Source organism: Trachemys scripta, chromosome 2 (genome assembly GCF_013100865.1).
Source record: "Trachemys scripta elegans isolate TJP31775 chromosome 2, CAS_Tse_1.0, whole genome shotgun sequence".
Taxonomy (NCBI): domain Eukaryota; kingdom Metazoa; phylum Chordata; order Testudines; family Emydidae; genus Trachemys; species Trachemys scripta.
This window is the reverse complement of record NC_048299.1, coordinates 57,459,130-57,479,691: the sequence shown is the minus strand read 5'-3', so window position 1 is coordinate 57,479,691 and position 20,562 is coordinate 57,459,130. Positions and strand designations below refer to the sequence as shown.

Here is a 20,562-nt window from a genome sequence, read left to right as displayed (position 1 = left end):
CCTTAAAATGAGGATGAGTAGCATTGTGTGCTAGTGGGATAAGTTATGAATTTTCTGTAATGGGTGGATGGGGGAGGGGTAGAAAATGTGTAAAATATAGCTATTCGAAGCAACCTACGGAATATTTTCTCTGATTAAAGGCTGTTGCGATTATTCTAGTTTGTAGCTTTTTTCTTATTATTATTTTAGTCTTTTTTGCCTAACAAAGAAAGGTTTATTGTCTCTTTCAAGGGAGATCACACAAATTACAGGCTGACACTATTGATCTATTTGACCTGCCTGGCCCCATCATTTCCTTGGGTGTCTGTCAGCTCTTAAGATCTTTGGGAAGCTGTTTTGCTTATAGTTAGGGCCCTACCAAATTCGTGGCCATGAAAAATACGTCATGGACCATGAAATCTGGTCTCCCCCTGTGAAATCTGTTTTTTTTGTGTGCTTTTACCCTATACTATATAGATTTCACGGGAGAGACCAGTGTTTCTCAAATTGGGGGTCCTGACCCAGAAGGGAGGTGCAGGGGGGTCACATGGTTATTTTCGGGGTGTTGCAGTATTGCCACCTTTAGTTCTGCACTGCCTTCAGATCTGGGTGTTTGGAGAGCGGTGGCTGTTAGCCGGGCACCCAGTTCTGAAGGCAGCGCCCCGCCAGCAGCAGCACAGAAGTAAGGGTGCCAATACCATACCATACCACCCTTATTTCTGCGCTGCTGCCTTCAGAACTGAGCGGCTAGAGAGTGGCAGCTGCTGACTAGGACCCAGCTCTGCAGGCAGCAGTGCAGAAGTAAGGGTGGCAATACCATACCATGCCATCCTTCCTTTTGTGCTGCTGCTGACAGCGGCTCTGCCTTCAGAGCTGGGCTCCCAGCCATCAGCCGCTGCTCTCCAGCTGCCCAGCTCTGAAGGCAGTGCCGCTGCCATCAGCAGTGCAGAAGTAAGGGTAGAAGTACCGCAACCCTTCCCCCATAATAACCTTGTGACACCTCCCCATCTCCCCCTCAAATTCCTTTATGGGTCAAGACCCCTACAATTACAACACCATGAAATTTCAGATTTAAATATCTGAAATCATGAAATTGACGATTTTTAAAATCCTATGACTGTGAAATTGACCAAAATGGACCGTGAATTTGATAGGGCCCTACTTATGGTATCCCTTTGTTACTCTTAGTGAATAAAAAGATGGTGATTTAACTAGTTGCATAAAAATAAGAAGCTGGATCTACAAAAGAGGCTAGTGAATAGATTTAAAATATATGGGCCAGGTCCTCAGCTGGCATAAATTGGTGTAGCTCCATTGAAGTTGAGGATCTAGTCCTATAATGTACACACCTAGATTTACTTTTGAATAAATCTAAAATGGATAAATACAATAAATTATACATTAATTTATCTGATTCAAAGCATAAGGTCAAATTCTCCTACGCCCGTGCAGATCCCAAACAAACAAACTTTGTGCAGGGTACCCATGTGGGTGATGAGAGGATGGCATCCTGCCCCAGCAACCCAGAGCCTGCATGAGGAGCAGCCATGCTACCACATTTAAGTGGGAGTTTTGGCCAGCAGATCCACGTAATTTCCAGACATACTTGTCATGCCCCTGCTTGTGCCCTAACGTGCCTGCAGTGCCTTCTTAGAACTGCAAAACAGTGGTTCTGCTGCTTTTCAGGTCTTGTTCATCTGTGTAACTAGGAGGCAGGATTTGCTAAAGGATAAATGGTGATAACTTCATTGCTAGCTTTGATAGCTAAAGAAAACCAGCAATTCACAAATAATGAAGCATGGTATTATCTAACAGCCTATGTATGCTGGTTTCTAGAGAAAGCACTAAAATAATAATCACTACTACTTGTCAAATTTCAAAACTAATTAAAAACCAACAACAATAGGAATGTCACTTGTTCATTAACATTTGTAAGCCACAAATTGTTACCTCTTCTCCTTGATTAATTCATTCAGTGCTATCAAAACTAAGGTGTCCTGATTGTTATATACTATCGGTAGCATAGTCTGTACATAACTCCCATGTATTTCCCTTTTGTGGTTGTAATAACATTTGCATGAGTTAGAGATCTGCTGCATCTTCGGTTTGTGTTAGCAATGTAAACATTAAAGATGTAACTTTTATTAAACCATTTGATTGAATAAACTAGGATGTTTTCATTCAAAATGATTTCAAAATATTTTACTTCTTGTAAATAGTGGTTCAAATGTAAATGTATCATTTACTACTAAGGAGCTGAAAGCACTTGTGCAGATGGCACAGACCTGAATAATTCAGTTTCATGGACATCTTGTTTTGATTGTATTTACTGTACACCACATAGACAGTGGTATCTCAAGCCTGGTGGATAAAGGGGAACAGGTTGAGTAAATCATTAAATACTATGTACAATATTTGGTTACAATTGCTAAAGCAAATTTTCCTTTAGGCATTTGTTTGCATGTGGAACTTGTTATTTATGTATCATGTAGACTTCTATTCTGAGGCTTCTGACTTTTTTTTTAATATATCTATTTTAAAGAAAAACATGAACTACAACCAAATGACCTGGCTATCTCAAAATCTCTCGAGGCAACCAGTCGTATGTTTGTCTACAGAAAAGATCTGACTGATACTTTGGTAAGACTGTATGATCTAAAGCTGTATAATGGTTGATTTGTCTGATTCCAAGTCTAAGCCTAGTGGTTTTTCAATGATACTGTTCAATGTACAATTTATTTTTCCAATTTCCTTAATAAAACTTGTCTGGACTTATTTGCAGGATGTCAGCTGTAGCATAAATAACTGCCAAAGTCTCTTTCTGTAATTTATTGAGCTAATTGTGCCTTTTAAAATAAATATTCCTGAATTTAAGTGTCTTTGCTAAACAGCAGTGGAATTAGTTAATGTGTCAAATAGGTTAAAGCTTTTATATCCGTTTAAAGGGTTTGGTCAACTCATTGACATTTGTTAAGAGAGAAATTAAAAATCAAATACTGCTTGGTCCTGGGGTGGGGATGGAGAGAGCCAATGTAAGGAACCTTATTTCCTTGTGCTTCTCAGCCACTTTGTAGGGCCAATGCATATTAGCATTTTTCATGCTCTGCTGAGTTCAGCATCTGTTCCTCTCTAGGATGACTACTGCACAAAAAGGCTCATGTCAGACAGGGGAACTAGGCAGACCCGCAGAGTGAACTATGCTCCAAGGTGCAGTCCCTCTCGGAGTATCTCTTGGGGTGGTGCTACTATACACCACCTGCAATGTAGACCAGCATCTGTCAGGCGCAGTTAGATCCTCAATAAATGAACTTTTCAACAATTTTTTGCCAACATTGCAATTATGTAGAAACAAGTATATGAGTATTCCAACTGCTATGGTACATTATCAATATAATTAGACTTCATGAATTTGCCTTATGCAAGGGAAATGTCTAGTTGCATTTTATTGGATGAGTGTGTCCTTAAGAGCTGACATGCTGTTGTTATAATATATATTCCACATTGTTTGAAGACTAGTAGCCACCTTTAAAAAAATGTTAATAGCAAAACATCCCCAGCAAGTGATAAGCAATAGTTTCATTAGCTACAGAGTATTTTGTGGAGGGTTTTAAATTTTATTTTGTAACTGTCCAAAAAAAAAAAGCACTAAAATAATGGCTCAACTGATCAAAATCAGCTTTCATTTGGACAGATGACATGTGCCAAATTTCAGACTGATGACATAAAAAACAAGAGAAACCTTTTTGAAAATCAAATTTACAATAGAAATGGCAAATGATCCTTAACTCCAGTGGTATTAATGAGTTCCACAATAATATGCTAAGTAATTTTTGTGAATTAGGCCTCGCAATTTTTTATTGCTGCCTGACAGCTGCATTCAAATTAAGCCATTTTTCATCACAAAATTGATGGTTTTATGTAACTTGTAAATGTGCATTCGGGGATGCAGGTACATTATATGTATATTCTGTACTATAAATCTGGTCTGTTTCCTTACTGGAACTCCCCATAACATTGTCTTTATTTTTAATACAAAACTTGCTGGAGCATTATTTCTGATAACAGGCCATAGTGATTTCAAGGATTTTACTTTCATTATGCTGTCTGCCTGGTCAGATTTTAGAGAGAGAGAGAGGGCCTAATGCAATAAGAAGACATTGATCACATTCTCCTTTTTGTTAAACAGGCTGTTACTCATTTGAAGGTGAACAGTATGATGAAAAACTTAAGTGCATTCAGGGAAGATTACTTTTTCAATGTTGGGTTTTTACTTCAGTGCAGTAGCTAATTCAGGGCGGAGTATCTGGGAATTGCTCAGGATCCTTTTGTTTCTGTCCATTGACTTAGAATCCATATGCTGAAAATGAGGAATCACTGCAAAGGTCTGTGAGAATTTTGGGAATTAACACCTGGGATCTTGCCTTAGAATTAACATACTTTGATTGGAGTCTCTTCAATTCAATTCACGAGGTAAGAAGCAGTAGCTTTAGTGTTACTGTATCCCTATTTGTCCAAGTTGTTGTGGGGTTTATTAATCAAAGGTACAAATATGGGTAAAATAAGTCATTAGAAGTTAGAATATAGGCTACAAATGGGAAAAAGATTGTATCATTTAAAATTCATGCTGAAAGGCCTACTCTCTTTCATGAAGAGGAAACTGATGCAACATCATATCATTGTCATGACTTTGCCATGTCCTGATGTTGCATCATCATGTTTACATTGGAACATAAGTATCACAACATTACAGTGCATCAGTAGCCTATTTAATGCAACAACACTGAATGGTGAGAATATCACATAAGTCCCAGAAGATGTTTTGGTAACCTTTGATAGCCTGTAAATCTGTCCAGGAAAAATTAATGCCCCAACATAGGGAAGTTGTATGCATCTTGTGTTTTCTTTGATCATATATGAAATTTTAAATTTGTATTGTTTTATATCTGAAAATAGAAAAGTAAGAAGAGTCTGTCTTTTGCACATCGTTATATTTCAGTAAACTTAAGACTTTTTGATTGAGATCATAAAAGCCATACAATATGGGGCGTGTGTATACACACCCACATCTCCTGTGGAAGGGACTCCATTAATTTGTATCAAGTTATCAGTTTAAGCACAATGTAACCTGTGATTTTAGCAAAGCCACTAGATGCCAACCTAGTGTGGAGGACTTTAAACTAGGTTCAGAGGGGGCAAGTGCTAAAAGTCCACAAGTAAGCATAAAAAAGGGCTAGATGGCTGGGGTGTTGGTGGAGGAACATGGAAAATTACTATAGAATCATAGGTCTTATTATCTATCCCTTTCCTAATGATTCCTAACATTCTGTTAGCTTTTTTGACTGCTACTGCACATTGAGCAGATGTTTTCAGAGAACTGTCCACAATGACTCCAAGATCTCTTTCTTGAGTGGTAACAGCTAAGTTAGACCCCATCATTTTATATGTATAATTGGGGTTATGTTTTCCAATGTGCATTACTTTGCATTTATCAACATTGAATTTCATCTGCCATGTTGTTGCCCAGTCACCCAGTTTTGTAAGATCCTTTTGTAACTCTTTGCAGTTTGCTTTGGACTTAACTATCTTGAGTAGTTTTGTATCATCTGCAAATTTTGCCATTTCATCTCCTTCCTGACCTCAAACCTTTCTGATGGTATAGTGAAACACTTCCTTCCTTCCCCCCCCGCCGGCCTGTTCTTCCTGAACAAGTTATATCCCTCTATACCAATATCCCAGGCATGAGACTTATCCCACCAAGTTTCTGTAATGTCAATTAAGTCATAATTTAGGTCATGGATTAATACACAGGAAGAACTGGAAGTATTTCCCATACTCCTTGTATTTGTATATATACATTAAGATGAGCAGATTCCCCTACTGAACATAAGAACGGCCATATTGGGTCAGACCAAAGGTCCATCTAGCCCAGTGTCCTATCTTCCAATAGTGGCCAATGCCAGGCACTTCAGAGCGAATGAACAGAACAGGTAATCATCAAGTGTTCCATCCCCTATTGCCCATTACCAGCTTCTGGCAAACAGAGGCTGGGGACACCATCCCTGCCTATCTTGGCTAATAGCCATTGATGGACCTATCCTTCATGAATTTATCTAGCTCTTTTTTGAACCCTGTTATAGTCTTGGCCTTCACAACATCCTCTGGCAAGGAGTTCCACAGATTGACTGTGCATTGCGTAAAGAAATACTTCCTTTTGTTTGTTTTAAACCTGCTGCCTATCAATTTCATTTAGTGACCCCTAGTTCTTATGTTATGAGAAGGAGTACATAACACTTTCTTATTTACTTTCTCGACACAGTCATGATTTTATAGACCTCTGTCATATCACCCCTTAGTCATCTCTTTTTCAAGCAGAAAAGTCCCAATCTTATTAATCTCTCCTCATATGGAAGCTGTTCCATACTCCTAATCATTTTTGTTGCCCTTTTCTGTACCTTTTCCAATTCCAATATATCTTTTTTGAAATGGAGTGACCACATCTGCATGCAGTATTCAAGATGCGGGTGTACCATGGGTTTATATAAAGGCAATATGATATTTTTCTGTCTTATGGTCTGTGTTTAATTGGTCCTACTCAGTACAGGTGGCTGGACTTGATGACTTCTCGGGGTCCCTTCCAGCCCCACATTTATGAGATTCTAAAATGGCACAACCACTTAAGGCCCATTCCAGTGCCCATGTGCCTTTCCACTGACTTTAATGGGCATTGCAACGGGCCCTGTAAAGCATAGTCCTGAGTAATCCAGAAGTCTCATGGGAATAAGGTGGTTGGAGGGAATAGGGCCAGTGCAACAGAAATGTCAAAATCAAAATAGTAGTGAATGATCAACTGAAAAAAATGTGGTGCCCCATTGAGAATAAGGGGAAGAATGTGACATCTTCCATGCCTTTCATCTTAGATCTGTTTTCTGAACTTTTCTATAAATTCTATTTAAAAATTTTAAAACTACAGATGAGTGAACTTGTTCAGAAAAAAAAATAAGAGCCTTCCCCTTGCTCCCTGAAGCATTGGCTATTTTTAGAACCAAATCTGAAATGAAATTTTGTAAGGCTCTGGGGAGTTGAGATATGGGTTCTTTTTTAGACTGGAGCTAGTAATGATGAAATGTTGAGAGAGACAGACTATTCTTGTCCTATTTCCAGACCAGAAGTAGAGCTGCAGAAAATCTCATAAAAACACTTATTGCAAGATTTCCAACCCACATACAAACTCAAGGGGTTCCAATAAGCCTCTGAACTCCAAACCAGAACTTTGAACCATTTGAGATTCTCATCACTGATTCAGACACCCCTTATAAATTGCAATGATTTCTTACTTAATATAATTTTTAAAAATATATTAAGTTTTAGATCATTTTAACTTTATTTACAGTTTTTAAAAGCCCTACTAATACAATAATTGTGTTCCAGCAAGAGCTGATATACTTCACCTTCAGCAGACAGGGCAGTGGTGAAAACACTGTGAATCTTAGTCTTCTGCTTCAAAGATGCAATGAAGTACAACTCTGGGTGGCCTCTGAAGTACTCCTCTGCAGCCAGCTCTGTAAACGTGTACAGCTAGTGAAAAAATTCATCAAGATTGCTGCCCAGTAAGTAACTAAAGTTGAAACTGGAATCCTTCAACGAACATTTTATCTTTTCATTTGTGGGGGAGAGAGACAAAGTGGCGAAAGGGAATTTGTTGTTTATTATCCCTTGTCTTTAAATGTTTAGTAAGTGTGATGTACACGTAAAATGGTCTATAAATAACAATATTAACAAACACTGGCCAAACCCAGGCATAATTCAGCTGTATGTTGTACGAGTCTTCATTTATATGGCTGTCCTTTGTATCAAACAATGATGTCATGGCCTCTTGTGTGTTCTCTTGTGGCTGTGTAGTTTGATCTGTGAAGATCAAAGTCACAAGCAGATATCACATAGGAATGCACAAGCTCCCACTGAAGACTTGGCATGACATTTGGCCACTTTTTCAGTCAGTTTTCCATCTCTGTCTTTCTCAAAGTGTTTACAACCTTTCTTGATAATTGCTCTCCATTCAAGTCTTTCTCTTCAGCTCAGCCAATGCACTTACAACATAACCTGCAAAATTCAAGCTATTTCATTAATGTCTTTTGATGAGACCACCAAACTCATTTGCAATGTTAACCTTAAGCCCATACCTCCAGAGATGAGACTACTCATACTGAGCTATTGCACAATCTACTCCCCTTGAGTGCGCTTAATTTAACTAAATTGTTATATTATTTAGCAACAGAGGGTCCTGTGGCACCTTTAAGACTAACAGAAGTATTGGGAGCATAAGCTTTCGTGGGTAAGAACCTCACTTCTTCAGATGCAAGTGAGGTTCTTACNGTGGGAACAAATTATACATTTTCTATTAACATGAATATTCACATACTGCAGCAGACCAACAAATGTATGATAGAGGTGAGGAGAATGGCTGCATTTGTTTCAATAGCTTCATTCCCTGGGTTGCTAAAACAGTCATGATTAAAGAGAAATGAACTCTCCATGTACAGTATTTACTTGTATTATGTTCCACAGGCATACAGTAAAGGCTAATAATGTTAGTAATGGAGCAGGAATTGCCCATCTAGTATTCTCAGTTAAAATTTGGCAAATATAACTAAATAATATAAGTATCAGAGGGGTAGCCGTGTTAGTCTGAATCTATAAAAAGCAACAGAGGGTCCTGTGGCACCTTTAAGACTAACAGAAGTATTGGGAGCATAAGCTTTCGGGGGTAAGAACCTCACTTGCATCTGAAGAAGTGAGGTTCTTACCCACGAAAGCTTATGCTCCCAATACTTCTGTTAGTCTTAAAGGTGCCACAGGACCCTCTGTTGCTTTTTATAGATTCAGACTAACACGGCTACCCCTCTGATACTTATATTATTTAGTTATATTTGCCAAATTTTAACTGAGAATACTAGATGGGCAATTCCTGCTCCATTACTAACATTATTAGCCTTTACTGTATGCCTGTGGAACATAATACAAGTAAATACTGTACATGGAGAGTTCATTTCTCTTTAATCATGACTGTTTTAGCAACCCAGGGAATGAAGCTATTGAAACAAATGCAGCCATTCTCCTCACCTCTATCATACATTTGTTGGTCTGCTGCAGTATGTGAATATTCATGTTAATAGAAAATGTATAATTTGTTCCCACATCTATCCCTTTGCCGATTGACTTGATTTAATTTGTTCCAAGAGAGGCAATTATGTACAGAAGGCCATTCTCTGCTGAACCAATGTCTTTGGTGAAGTGCCTTTCGTTAATCTAATACAATGTACTTACAAATGCAATTTGTTTTGGTTTGCAAGTTTTGTGCTATCCAGCAACGCATTCATTTCCAGGCTTATCAATTACTAACTTTGTTCTTATTCTGTCTGAAAGGATTGATTTCATGTGGCTCACTGGCTTCCCTGGTAACACTAATTTGTATTCCTAGAAGAGTTTCATTGCTGTTTCCCAAGAATAGGGATATATATGCCCCTAAAGTCAGAGGTTGCTATGTCTGAGTTAATTCCATCTCTTTTAGGGGAATGTGAAGTTAAAGTTGTAGAAACCAAATATGGTAACTGGCAAATAGAAGAGGGCATTTTATATTTGTATTACTGATGTGCTCATCATTGTAGTATCTAGGAACCAAAATATAGATGCAGATTTAGATGAGCTTGTAGTTCATTCAAATGCTGCTCTACTCAGAAAAGTGACTCTCAGAAAGCAGCATTGTAGGGTTCCATTTTTATTGTAGCTAACTGACTCCCAGAACAAATTGGTGCCTGGGGAATGTTTGGGGTATGGTAGGGAGGGGAGCTTAGGCTGCTCTAACTCTTACCAGGGCAGAGAGTTAGAGAGCCATAACCAGCTCTCAGATTGCCCTCTGTTCTGCTGCTCCCAGATGCTGGATGTAGCAGAAAATCTGACCTAACATCTTCCTGAGCTCCAGCTGGGTCAATGTAGGGCCATAACTTCAATCCCTGTGTCTGGTGCTCTTACACTGTACTGATGAGTTCCCTAGAAATACCCAAAATAGATGAACAGGAGAATTTTATTTTAATGTAGAAAAAAGCAGAGAGAGAATGTTGTAAGAACATTGATTCCTACACTTTTACAAATTAGAAATTCTACCCAAAAAATTAATGTTAACAAAGAAAAAAGGAACCACTATTCTGTTTATACAGGAGAATTGTAGAAGCAATATTTAAGGAGAGTAGGTGAAGTAAAGGGAATTATTGATCAGTTAGTCTAATATAGATGCCAGGTTATTTCCTTGAGGAATACACTTAGAAGTAATACACTTAGAAGTAATCCTCTTGATATGAGAGAGAGAGAGACAGGTAAGCATGAATTTGGAAAAAACAGATAATTTGATATTGGATATAATTACAAGTTTGGTAAGCAAAATAGTTACAGTGGACATTAATTAATTTTGGATAAGAGTTTAAGTCAATGGAAGATTTGTAAAACCCAGTAGCATGAGACATTTCATGCCATGAAGAGTTTAAGGTCAATCTAAGGCCTGGATCATGCAAACACATAGGGTACGTCTACAAAGCTATAACAGACGTGTTGGCCCAGGTTAGCTGACTCAGGCTCACAGGTTTCAGGCTGTGGGGCTATAAAATGGTAGCATATACATTCAGGTTCAGGCTACAGTCTGAGCTCTGAGACCCCTAAGGGTATGTCTACACTGCAATGTAAGCCCAGGGCTAGTAGACTTGAGTTAGCAGGCTCTGGGTTTGTTAATCTAGGGTTTGAGTGTCTAACCCTAGAGGTTAGGAATTGTTGAACCCTGGGTTCCAACCTGGGGCTCCAGTGTCCATTCTGCTAAGTAGGCCCAAGTCCAACCACCCATATCCCAGACTTCCTAGTTCCCTCCCAAAATGTGGTCGCTCTAGCCCTTTGTGGTACAGTGTGCGAAATTCTCCACCAAACTTGACTGTCCACAGGACAAAAAAAAGTCTGCCTGTGCGATTGTGGAGTACACTTGGCAGACTCCCAGAGCACTAGTCCTGTGGAGTGGCCTTTACACTGCAAAGCCGTAGGACTTGAACCATGGGTCCAGGCTTGACTCAGGCTCAGAACCTCCACCCCTGTGTGGTCCTATTACCCCGGGCCCGATCTCTGGGTTAGCGTGACTTGTGTGTGCAAGAAACGGGGGTTAATCTTGAGCCTGAATTCAAACCCTGAGCTTACATTGCAATGTAGACATACCCTTAGGCACATACTAACTTTACTTAAATGAGTAATCCCATTGAAGACAGTGGGACTACTCATATGCTTAATGTTAATTTAAGACACAATCCCAGCATATCTAATTTTTTATAGTTGAACTTCAGATACAGTCTTGCTTGAGAATCTGCTTGAGAAAGTGGAATGATACTGTTTGGATAGCATACTATGGTTTGTGATTACATATTTGCTAATGGACTAAAAGTAAATATGGAATAATCATATATTAAAACATAAGAACAGTCATACTGGGTCAGACCAAAGGTCCATCAAGCCCCGTATCCTGTCCTCTGACAGAGGCCAATGGCAGATGACCCAAGGGGAATAAACAGACAGGTTATCATCAAGTGATCCATGCCCTGTCACCCAATCCCAGCTTCTGGCAAACAGAGGCTAGGGACACCATTCCTGCCCATCCTGGCTAATAACCATTGATGGACCTATCTTCCATGAATCTATCTAGCTCCATTTTGAACCCCGTTATAGTATTGGCCTTCACAACACCCTCTGGCAAGGAGTTCCAGAGGTTGACAGTGCGTTGCATGAAAAAATACTTTCTTGTGTTTGTTTTAAACCTGCTACCTATTAATTCCATTTGGTGGCCCCTTGTTCTTGTATTATGCGAAGGAGTAAATAACACTTCCTTATTTACTTTCTCTATACCACTCATGATTTTATAGATCTCTATCATATACTCCCGTAGTCGCCTCTTTTCCAAGCTGAAAAGTTCCAGTCTTATTAATCTCTCCTTCTATAGTAAAACATGAAATTAGAGAGGTATCCAGCAGAATTTCACAGTTATTAGTAATAGGGACCAGTATTAACTAATAATTTAATCCAGAGAGATATGTAAATTGAACATTTGCAGACCATAACAAATTGAGGGACTGCAAATACATTGGAGGGTAGAAAGAAAATACAGAATGACCTAAAGTGTTTAGTGTTATGTGCAAACAACGAGAGATTTAATTTAGATAAATGCAGAGTAATAAAACTAGGGAATACTAATACAAACCCAAAGAAATATACAAGAGATTGTTTAAGAGCAGCATTGTGGAGGAGGTCCTTGCGTGATAATAGATGACAATTTAAAGGCAAGGTCAAGGTGTGATGTTGCAAAAAATACATCTGATGCAGGATTTGTGTTTATAGAGGAGTAGCACATGAGAAAATAGAAAAGTAAAGGTAGAAACTGTCCCCCTGTTTCCTCCCTCCCTCCCTCCCCCCCAATTTATGCATTTCATTGGTAAGGTCAGAATTCAAGTACTGTGTACAGTTTTCCTTTTTTTGTTGTGGGGGTGTAGTGTGGAGGGGGGAGTTGATAAATTATGACAAAGAAGGATGACAAACATGAAAAAAGGATTGCAGGCCTTGACTGTGAAGAGAAATGAATATGTGTAACTTACAGAAAAGATGATAAAGGAAGGTGAAAATATTTATATAATAACACAATAGAGGGCAAGGAATCATTCTGTGAGATAAAGAACAGGTAATCATTTTAGTGTAGAGGACAATCTTATATTAGTGCAGGAAATTGGACTTGATAACCTGGGATATCTTTCTATCCCAATTATCTATTATTCTCTGAGGACAGGAAATCAGAGTGTAATGTTCATTTTCTAAAAAACATTATTATTATTATTATTATTCTACAGCTGCAAAGCCCAAAGAAACCTGAATTCATTCTTTGCCATTGTTATGGGTCTCAATACTGCATCTGTCAGCCGGCTGTCTCAAACCTGGGAGGTAAGCCATGTCTTTGTATCTTTTCAGTCTTGTCAAAACTATATTTTGTACAAGTTTTTGATTTTTTTTTTTTTAAATACTAGCTCTACATGCTGAAATCAAGTGTGAGGAAAATGGTGGTGGGGGTGTGTGTGTCAGTATATGGATGTCTACATTACCTGTAAATGCAGACCACCTGAGAATACTAAATTTATTCTTGCAGAAGTTTTAAATAAGGACAAAGCAAACAAAGGTCCAAGATCAGATGAGTTATCCATAAAGGTCCAGAAATTGTTATTAGTATAGTTTTGAATTGTAGTGGAGAACACTAGCTAAATTTAAATAAGGAATGGATTCCAAAGAAACAGAATCATTACATACGGAAGAAGTTTCATTTAAAATTTTACAAAATAAAGAGACCCTCATAAGGGTAACCCTTGATTAAACTCTTGCCCAGCTGTTTATTTTGAACAACAAGTTTAGGAAAAGGGAAATGAATAAGTAACATATTTAAAAACCTAGATTAATGGTTAAAGAAGCTACAAGTTACCAAACAGAGGAGGGGATATTAAGAGGGGGATTCCACTGGGATCTGTGTTTATACTGCTACTATTTCCATCAAAATAAATTACTGAGTGGTAATACCAGAAAACTAATTATATTTGCTGATGACCCAAAATCAGGGAAGTGTTGACTGGTATTACAGAATAAACCACAAGCAGGTGATAATCCAAAGGATTTGAATCTGTAATGCAAACAAGAATAAAGTGCCTGCAATGGACGCTATCAAAAATATCATCAAGCACAACAAGAAGAATTCAAACAGCAGAAAGGGGCTTATACTCAGCCATATTAAGTCTGAAGTCATCTCCTCCCATACAAAATAACATGTGTAACCCTTCTGCCCATCTGAGTTGGCAGCAACAAGGGCCGGGTTCAGTGTCTAGGAGTTCCGTTTCAATAACGCAATACAAAACTGGCTCAAGCCCCCACTCAGTGACCTGGGATAATTACATACCACCTCCCAGGTGCCTCTAAGAGGCAATACTTCCCTTCTCACAAGCATGGAGTTGGAGTGTAGCAAAATCCTTTTAATAAAGGGGGGAAACAACGCGACATTATGTTGGGGAAACACCACAAACAGGATTCATAACACAAACAATGAGCAAAAGTAAGTTTGGCAGTGTCCTTTTCCCCTCAGGGTCTTAAGTCCAACAACCCAAAGTCTCTGTCCTTGGTCGGTGCAGCCCCAGAGTTCAAAAGTTTATCTGCAGAGTTTTACCTCCCAGCCTGGGTGGAAATGTGCCCCCCTCTGGGGTGTTAAGAGGCACCTTATGTGGTCCAAGGCCAACTGCCCCACCTCTCCATGGGGTTCTGCTGCAGTCTTCACCGTGAGCCGCTCCGCTCCACCAGCCATCCTGTGAGCCGCTCCGCCAGCTGCTCTGCTCCACCAGCCGTCCCACAAGCTGCTCCAGCTGTTCTGCCAACTGCGCTGCTCCACCAGCTGTCCTGCCAACTGCACCACTCCACCAGCTGCTCATCCATATATCTTCAGCTCCCCCACACCAACCCCACTTAACACAGCACTCAGTGATTTCAGCTCGTTAGTGAATTCAGCTTGAAGTAGAGGGAACTCCAGTGCTAGTGCACCATTGGCCCAAGATGAATTCAGCCCAGCAGCCTGTAACTAGACTCCTAATAGAATCAAGATTAGCTCTGATATTCCACAGAGGAGAGAGAGAAGGAGGTGCAATTGATGTCTGAGGCCCTCAAAATGGGTCCATGCCATCAGGTACAAATACTTGTCTCCAGCCTCTCAATACACTGGGTTTTGGAATCCATGTCCCTTGTCTTGCGAGTGCTACTAGGTTGATGGCGAGTCCCTCCATCATAAAATGCCAAGTACAGTTCTACTGCCCTTGATTGACATCATCAGGGTAACAACACTTTATTCTTCCTGCCCCAATAACAGAGAAACTGGGGATCCCACAGCAGTCAAAGTGACCATTTGGGCTGCTATGGGCTCAGGCTAGGTGGGGTGGGTGTGCCTATGCAAACAAGATCATCCCCTGAAGTTCTTTTCCACAACTTGCCACAATTCACCACCAGATGTCAGGGTAGAGCTCATTCTGACTCTGCTTACTTATGGAAAGAAAAATGAACTGAATATGTCAATGACTAATGCTGTGGGGAAACAAGAGACAACAATTCCCAGTATGGGGAGGAGCTTGTGTGAGCCCAGAAAGGCAAAGGGTAGGAACCAATAAATGATTGGATGGCTCAAAATCTTCAGAGACATCTGCAAATCTTGAGGCATCTGTCTGCACAGAAAGCAAGCCCTTCTGCATTACTTTCTAAACCACCCTCCACACCAACAGTGCTGCTCACTCAGGAGCTAAGCTACCATTGCCTACCTGTTGGCGCCTGCCTTCATCCCACTCTTTGAGGGAGAAGGGTAAAAAGGTGTGGACTGGGAGTAAATACTGTAGAAAAGGTACCCTATTAGTCTACTTTGGAGCAGCGGAACTGCAGCAGTTTTGCGGCTTTGGGAATGTGTTCTGTGCCGCTGACGTATTTCAGCCTCTAAGAATAAAATGTGGTGTTTATCTGAACAATTACAGTACTTATTAGTGGATCAGCAATGGATAAAGTGTCTTTCTTATACACTCTTCGTGTGCATGTGAATAAATATAATAAAATACACACACACACTTTTTCCTTTTTGAAATGTATGTAGCCACAGTTGTTTGCCTGGCATTCTTAAAATTTACTACAGAAAAATTTCAAAATCCAAAAGCTTGTATGCGTCAGTAATTTGAATTCTAGGAACTACAGAGCAATGCTTATAAATTAATCATTATTACTTATATATGCAAATTAAGTCACCTAAGTTCAAGCAACCAGTTATATACCAACCTATGCTGAATATGCACTTGCATTTTTAAATAGATGGCTGCATTCCCAGGCATGCCCTACTATTTTTGTGCTCAATATACAATGTTTTAAGCCATCTAACTTCCTCTGGTTGAAGATATTAAAATCTGTGCAAGTGCAATTCCACATGCAGTTCTTTTAGGTGTGCAGTTGCTAGTGTTTTAATCATACAGCACAGGTAAATCTTTTAAAAATTGAGGGTATAATCCTGCAAAATTTACTTATATGAGTAGTCTCAGTGGGCCTGATTCTCCTCCCAGTTACATCAATGTATATCAGGAGTAACTGAAGATAGTGTGAGACAAGAATCTGGCCCATTGACTTGTAGGATTGGACCCTGAGCCCACATTTTAGGAAAAGAGTTAGGAGATTATTGAAAAATCTGAATTATTGAGTATCTAAATTGTCAGCCTGTGTTGTTGTTTCCATCTTCACAAATGTATTAAGACAAATGGGGCAGACATGGAAGTTAGTGAGGAAGATGAAAACAGATGTTCAGAAGCAATTTTCATAAAAGAATCATGAATGTATGGAATCTCAAAAGGCAAGACTGCTAAATCTAATAGGCTGGTATTGCTCTAAACATTATTCATAACTAGAGATTTTAGTACTGGGAAAAGAATGATAATTGACTGGGGAAGTGGCTTGGTGCTATTTGACACTTTAAACATGACAGACAATCTAAGAAAGAAAACTGTATTTTTCTGCATATTTGATTTCTTTAGTCCCATTTCCTTTTTTCCCCCACCTCAGAAAATCCCTGGGAAGTTTAAGAAACTCTTCACCGAACTTGAAAGTTTGACAGTAAGTACAGTGCTTGTGCCAGAAAAAATTAGCTCCCCAGTTGTGCCCCGTCTAACTTATTTCTTGTGGAACTGACTGCCATTGTCTAAAGTTAAGACTGCCTTTCTCTGATCATGGTTTGCCACAGACTGCACACATCTCAGTAGTGCTGCAGTGGTCTCAAAAAAGAGTAAACACACTCATTCTCATGGACTTTGCACGGGGGAAAATAAAGACCCAAAGCCTGTGCTTGGTTTTCCTGGTGTAAATCTGGAAGTAATCCCATTGCCATGGTAGCTAATCACCAGTCTCGTGGTACCCAACAAAAGATGCTCAGAATCTGTCTTATTTAATAATAATTAATAATAAAAGGCTGTAGAAAGAGAGAATAGGTATGAAAAAAAAAGGGGGGGAATCAAAAGTTGAGAGCCAGACTTTGCCTCCCTTACTTGTGTTGTGAGTACTGCTCAGCATGAGTATTTCCTTTGCCTTCCCTGAGGCTAGCAAGGTTACCACTGAATTGAGTAAAGATGGCGAAATCTGCCCCTTAATGATTTTCATTTTTACATAATTATCACAATTGGAATTCTTATACAGTAATTACATGGCCTCAAATGTTTACAAAAACATTTAATAGTATGTACTATTTTAGAGTTTTAGAATTACAGTACTTACATTGCATAGAACCGCTCGGCTGCCTTCTATTATTTTTTTCTTTAAGATGTCTGATATGTGTTGTATTGTTTGAGTTAATTTTTCACTGGAAAAATGGAACTTTTTTGGACAGATATTAAGATGTCGAGATAGTGCTGATAGAGATTATGTGGGGAAATTACAGACCAATCAAATGGTGAATTTCTCATATAGCTATCTCCTATTTTGGAACCATTTCATGTACAGGAATATAATCATTTCTATTTCCTTCATTGTTTACATTTCCTATTCAGTTTAGTTTGTTTCACCTCTCCTAGGAAACCTTTATCTACCTCATTTCCCAAAGAACCTTTTATATCTAAATCACGTTCAGTTCAGAAGCCTATAATGGATTTAGAATTGCACTTTTTATAGCCTATTGATTTTTCTCTTTTATTACTAAAATGATTTTGCAGGACCCTTCTCTGAATCACAAAGCCTACAGAGATGCATTCAAGAAAATGAAGTCTCCGAAAATTCCTTTCATGCCCTTACTTCTGAAAGGTAATGTTAAATGTTGTCTGCCCTTTTTTGCCATGTAATTCCATCTACAGAAATGTGTAATGGTTAGTTACAGTAAGTGTAAGGTGATTTTTCCCACATGTTGTTTCATAAGTTTAGATATAATATGTATGAGACTTCAGCAGCACTTGCTTTGGATAATAGAGTAGCCTTTTAAAAAATAGGTAAGAATCACATTTTTTTTTCAAATGCTTTGAAACTTTAGAGCCTTTCTAGTCTAGGGTGACCAGACGTTCCGATTTTACTCGGGACTGTACCAATATTTGCTTGTTTGTCCCGCGTCCGACCAATGTTAGGTCAGGTCACTGGACAAACAAACAAAGGCTCCGGACCCCGGAAGGGCTCGCACCCCCCCCCCCATGCCCGCCCCCTCACTGCCCCATTGGCTCCCTCCCCAAATCCCCGCCTCTTCCCCAAGCACGCCATTCCTCCTCCCTCCGCAAGCGCTGGAGGGAGGCCCGGGAGACGCAGGGGAGCGCGGGGCCAGGGAGAGTGTGAGTCCGGCCTGGCCCCGAGCACAGGCAGGACTCGGGCGGGGTGGTACCTGGAGGGAGAGTAAGGGGGTTCTCCCCACCTGGGCAGCGTGAGTCGGGAGCAGTCGCTGCTGCAGCTCCCACTGCCGCTGTGGGAGGAAGCGGCCAAGCACTTGGAGCTTGGCGGCTGTGGCTCTGGCGCCTGGGCCCGAACCGCCCGAGCCTGCTGCGGGGACCCAGCATGCACAGTGTGCCCAGCCCCTGGCCAGTTGCGTCTGGGCTGGCTGCCCAGCTGGTGCAATCCTGCAGGCAGCGGCATCGGCAGCCCCATTTGTTCCCCTGCGGGACCCGAGCAGGACAGGGGGACTGGGGCCTGTTGCCCCCACTCCGGGGCCGCCCGCGGGATTGCAGCAGCCCCAACGCGACTGGCCAGGGGCTGGGCGCGCGCAGTGTGCACACTGGGTCGCCGCAGCAGGCCCGGGCTCGGGGGGTTTGCGGGCACCAGAGCCGCAGCCGCCAAGCGCCACGTGCTTGCCCGCTTCCTCCCCCCGCATCAGTGGGAGCTGCAGCAGCGGCTGCTCCTGAGTCCTGCTGCCCAGGTGGGGAGAACAGCCGCCGCCTGGCCCTGCAGGCCGCCCCCCTACTCTCCCTTCAGGTACTGCCCGAGTCCTGCCTGCGCTCGCGGCCAGGCTGGACTCACTCACCCCGGCCCTGTGCTCCCCCTGGGTCCCCTGGGCCTCCCTCCAGCGGTTGCAGAGGGAGGAGGAATGGTGTGTGTGTGTGTGTGGGGGGGGGGGGGGGGGTTGGTTTTTTTTTTGCTCTGCCGCCGTTTTTTTTTCCTCCCTCCACCCCCCACTCCCACCCCCCCACCCCCCCGGCATCCCAATATTTGACCTGGGTGATCTGGTCACCCTATTCTAGTCACCTACTGATAATACAGTCCCTCTGAGCTGTGAGTGTGAAACCTTGGGGCTGGGGAAGATAACTTGCATGTCTCTTGAGTGGCACCACCTGACTGTGGATGATGCATGAAAACAACATTGATGGGTACCAAAGGGAGAAAAGTCAACCCTTACTCAGCCAGAGGAGAAGTTATGTTTGATTTAATGGATATTGAACTGGATTTAATTGAGATCAGAATCTCTCCCATTTATCTATCAAACATACATGGTGCTTATGAATGGGGAGGATTTTGGAGTCAACCCCTTCCACCCTGTGAATTCTGAGAAAGACAATGAACAGCTATTCAACGTAGTGAGTTAAGTAGCCAATTAAGTGGCAGGTATTTCAAGTATCCTATCATCTTGGATTCATTTATTATTAATCATCTTGACTTTGATCATGACAAATTCATTTGATGTCCTGTTTTCCAGAAGTGTTCTCTTTAGTACATTCATTAAAACCTGGTTACAGCTGCAAACATGTAAAATGTTTTCAAGGGAAAATTCTCTAAACAGGCTGAAAATGTCTGGGAGTTGCCAGGTCCCTAGTCATCTGAGGGGTTTGTATATATACAGGAGAATTTTAGTTTTGTCGTCATATTTTAATGGATGACAAGATGGGAGTTCTTAAACAGAGAGGGCAAAAACAATCAAACAAATCCACCAAACTCTATGGTCCATTCTCTGTCTACTCTCTGCACTCTGCCTCAGTACATTATGATGTTTGCACAGCAATACAACATTGTATATAAGACTATGTACATGAAACCTAAAAAGGTTAATTGTGACCAGTTACATACCACAGTTGTCAAGGATAGATTATGTCACAGAAGTCATGGATGCTGTGACTTCCAGAGACCTCTGTGACATTTTCTGCTTCAGCCCCAGGGTGGTGGGGCCACAGCTGGCTGGGGGCCTCCGCAGCTGTCAGCTGCTGTGGGCAGCAAGTACTGGAAACCCCTCACCCCCCTGCCCCGCAGTGGGGCTCAGGCTCTAATTTCCCCCCCACCCCACCCCCCTAGTCAGCCCCAGTTTGTCACAGTTATTTTTAGCCAGGGTACTTTGCTTTAGCTAGTTCCCAATCTCAGAACATTAATGATTATCTCCAGGAACTCATGGAGGATGGGTGAGGTCCCAGTGGACTAGGAAAGAGCAAACATAAAACCTGTTGTTAAAAAGGGGAACAAAAAGGACGTGAAGAATTATAGTCAGCAAATCTTTGATAACTGGAAACATACTGGAACAAA

General features: G+C 40.9%; 1 protein-coding gene across 10 annotated transcripts in view; it reads left to right on the top strand.

The window, feature by feature from the left end:
- The window catches only part of RAPGEF5 (Rap guanine nucleotide exchange factor 5), a 217,429-nt gene that overhangs the window by 176,736 nt on the left and 20,131 nt on the right, over positions 1-20,562 (top strand). For all 10 annotated transcript variants that reach the window (XM_034760599.1, XM_034760600.1, XM_034760598.1 and 7 more), the window contains 6 exons: positions 2,522-2,619; positions 4,327-4,449; positions 7,408-7,586; positions 12,900-12,990; positions 16,657-16,707; positions 17,796-17,883. In XM_034760599.1, the coding sequence (XP_034616490.1) occupies positions 2,522-2,619; positions 4,327-4,449; positions 7,408-7,586; positions 12,900-12,990; positions 16,657-16,707; positions 17,796-17,883 (630 nt within the window). The remainder of the gene's footprint in view (positions 1-2,521; positions 2,620-4,326; positions 4,450-7,407; positions 7,587-12,899; positions 12,991-16,656; positions 16,708-17,795; positions 17,884-20,562) is intronic.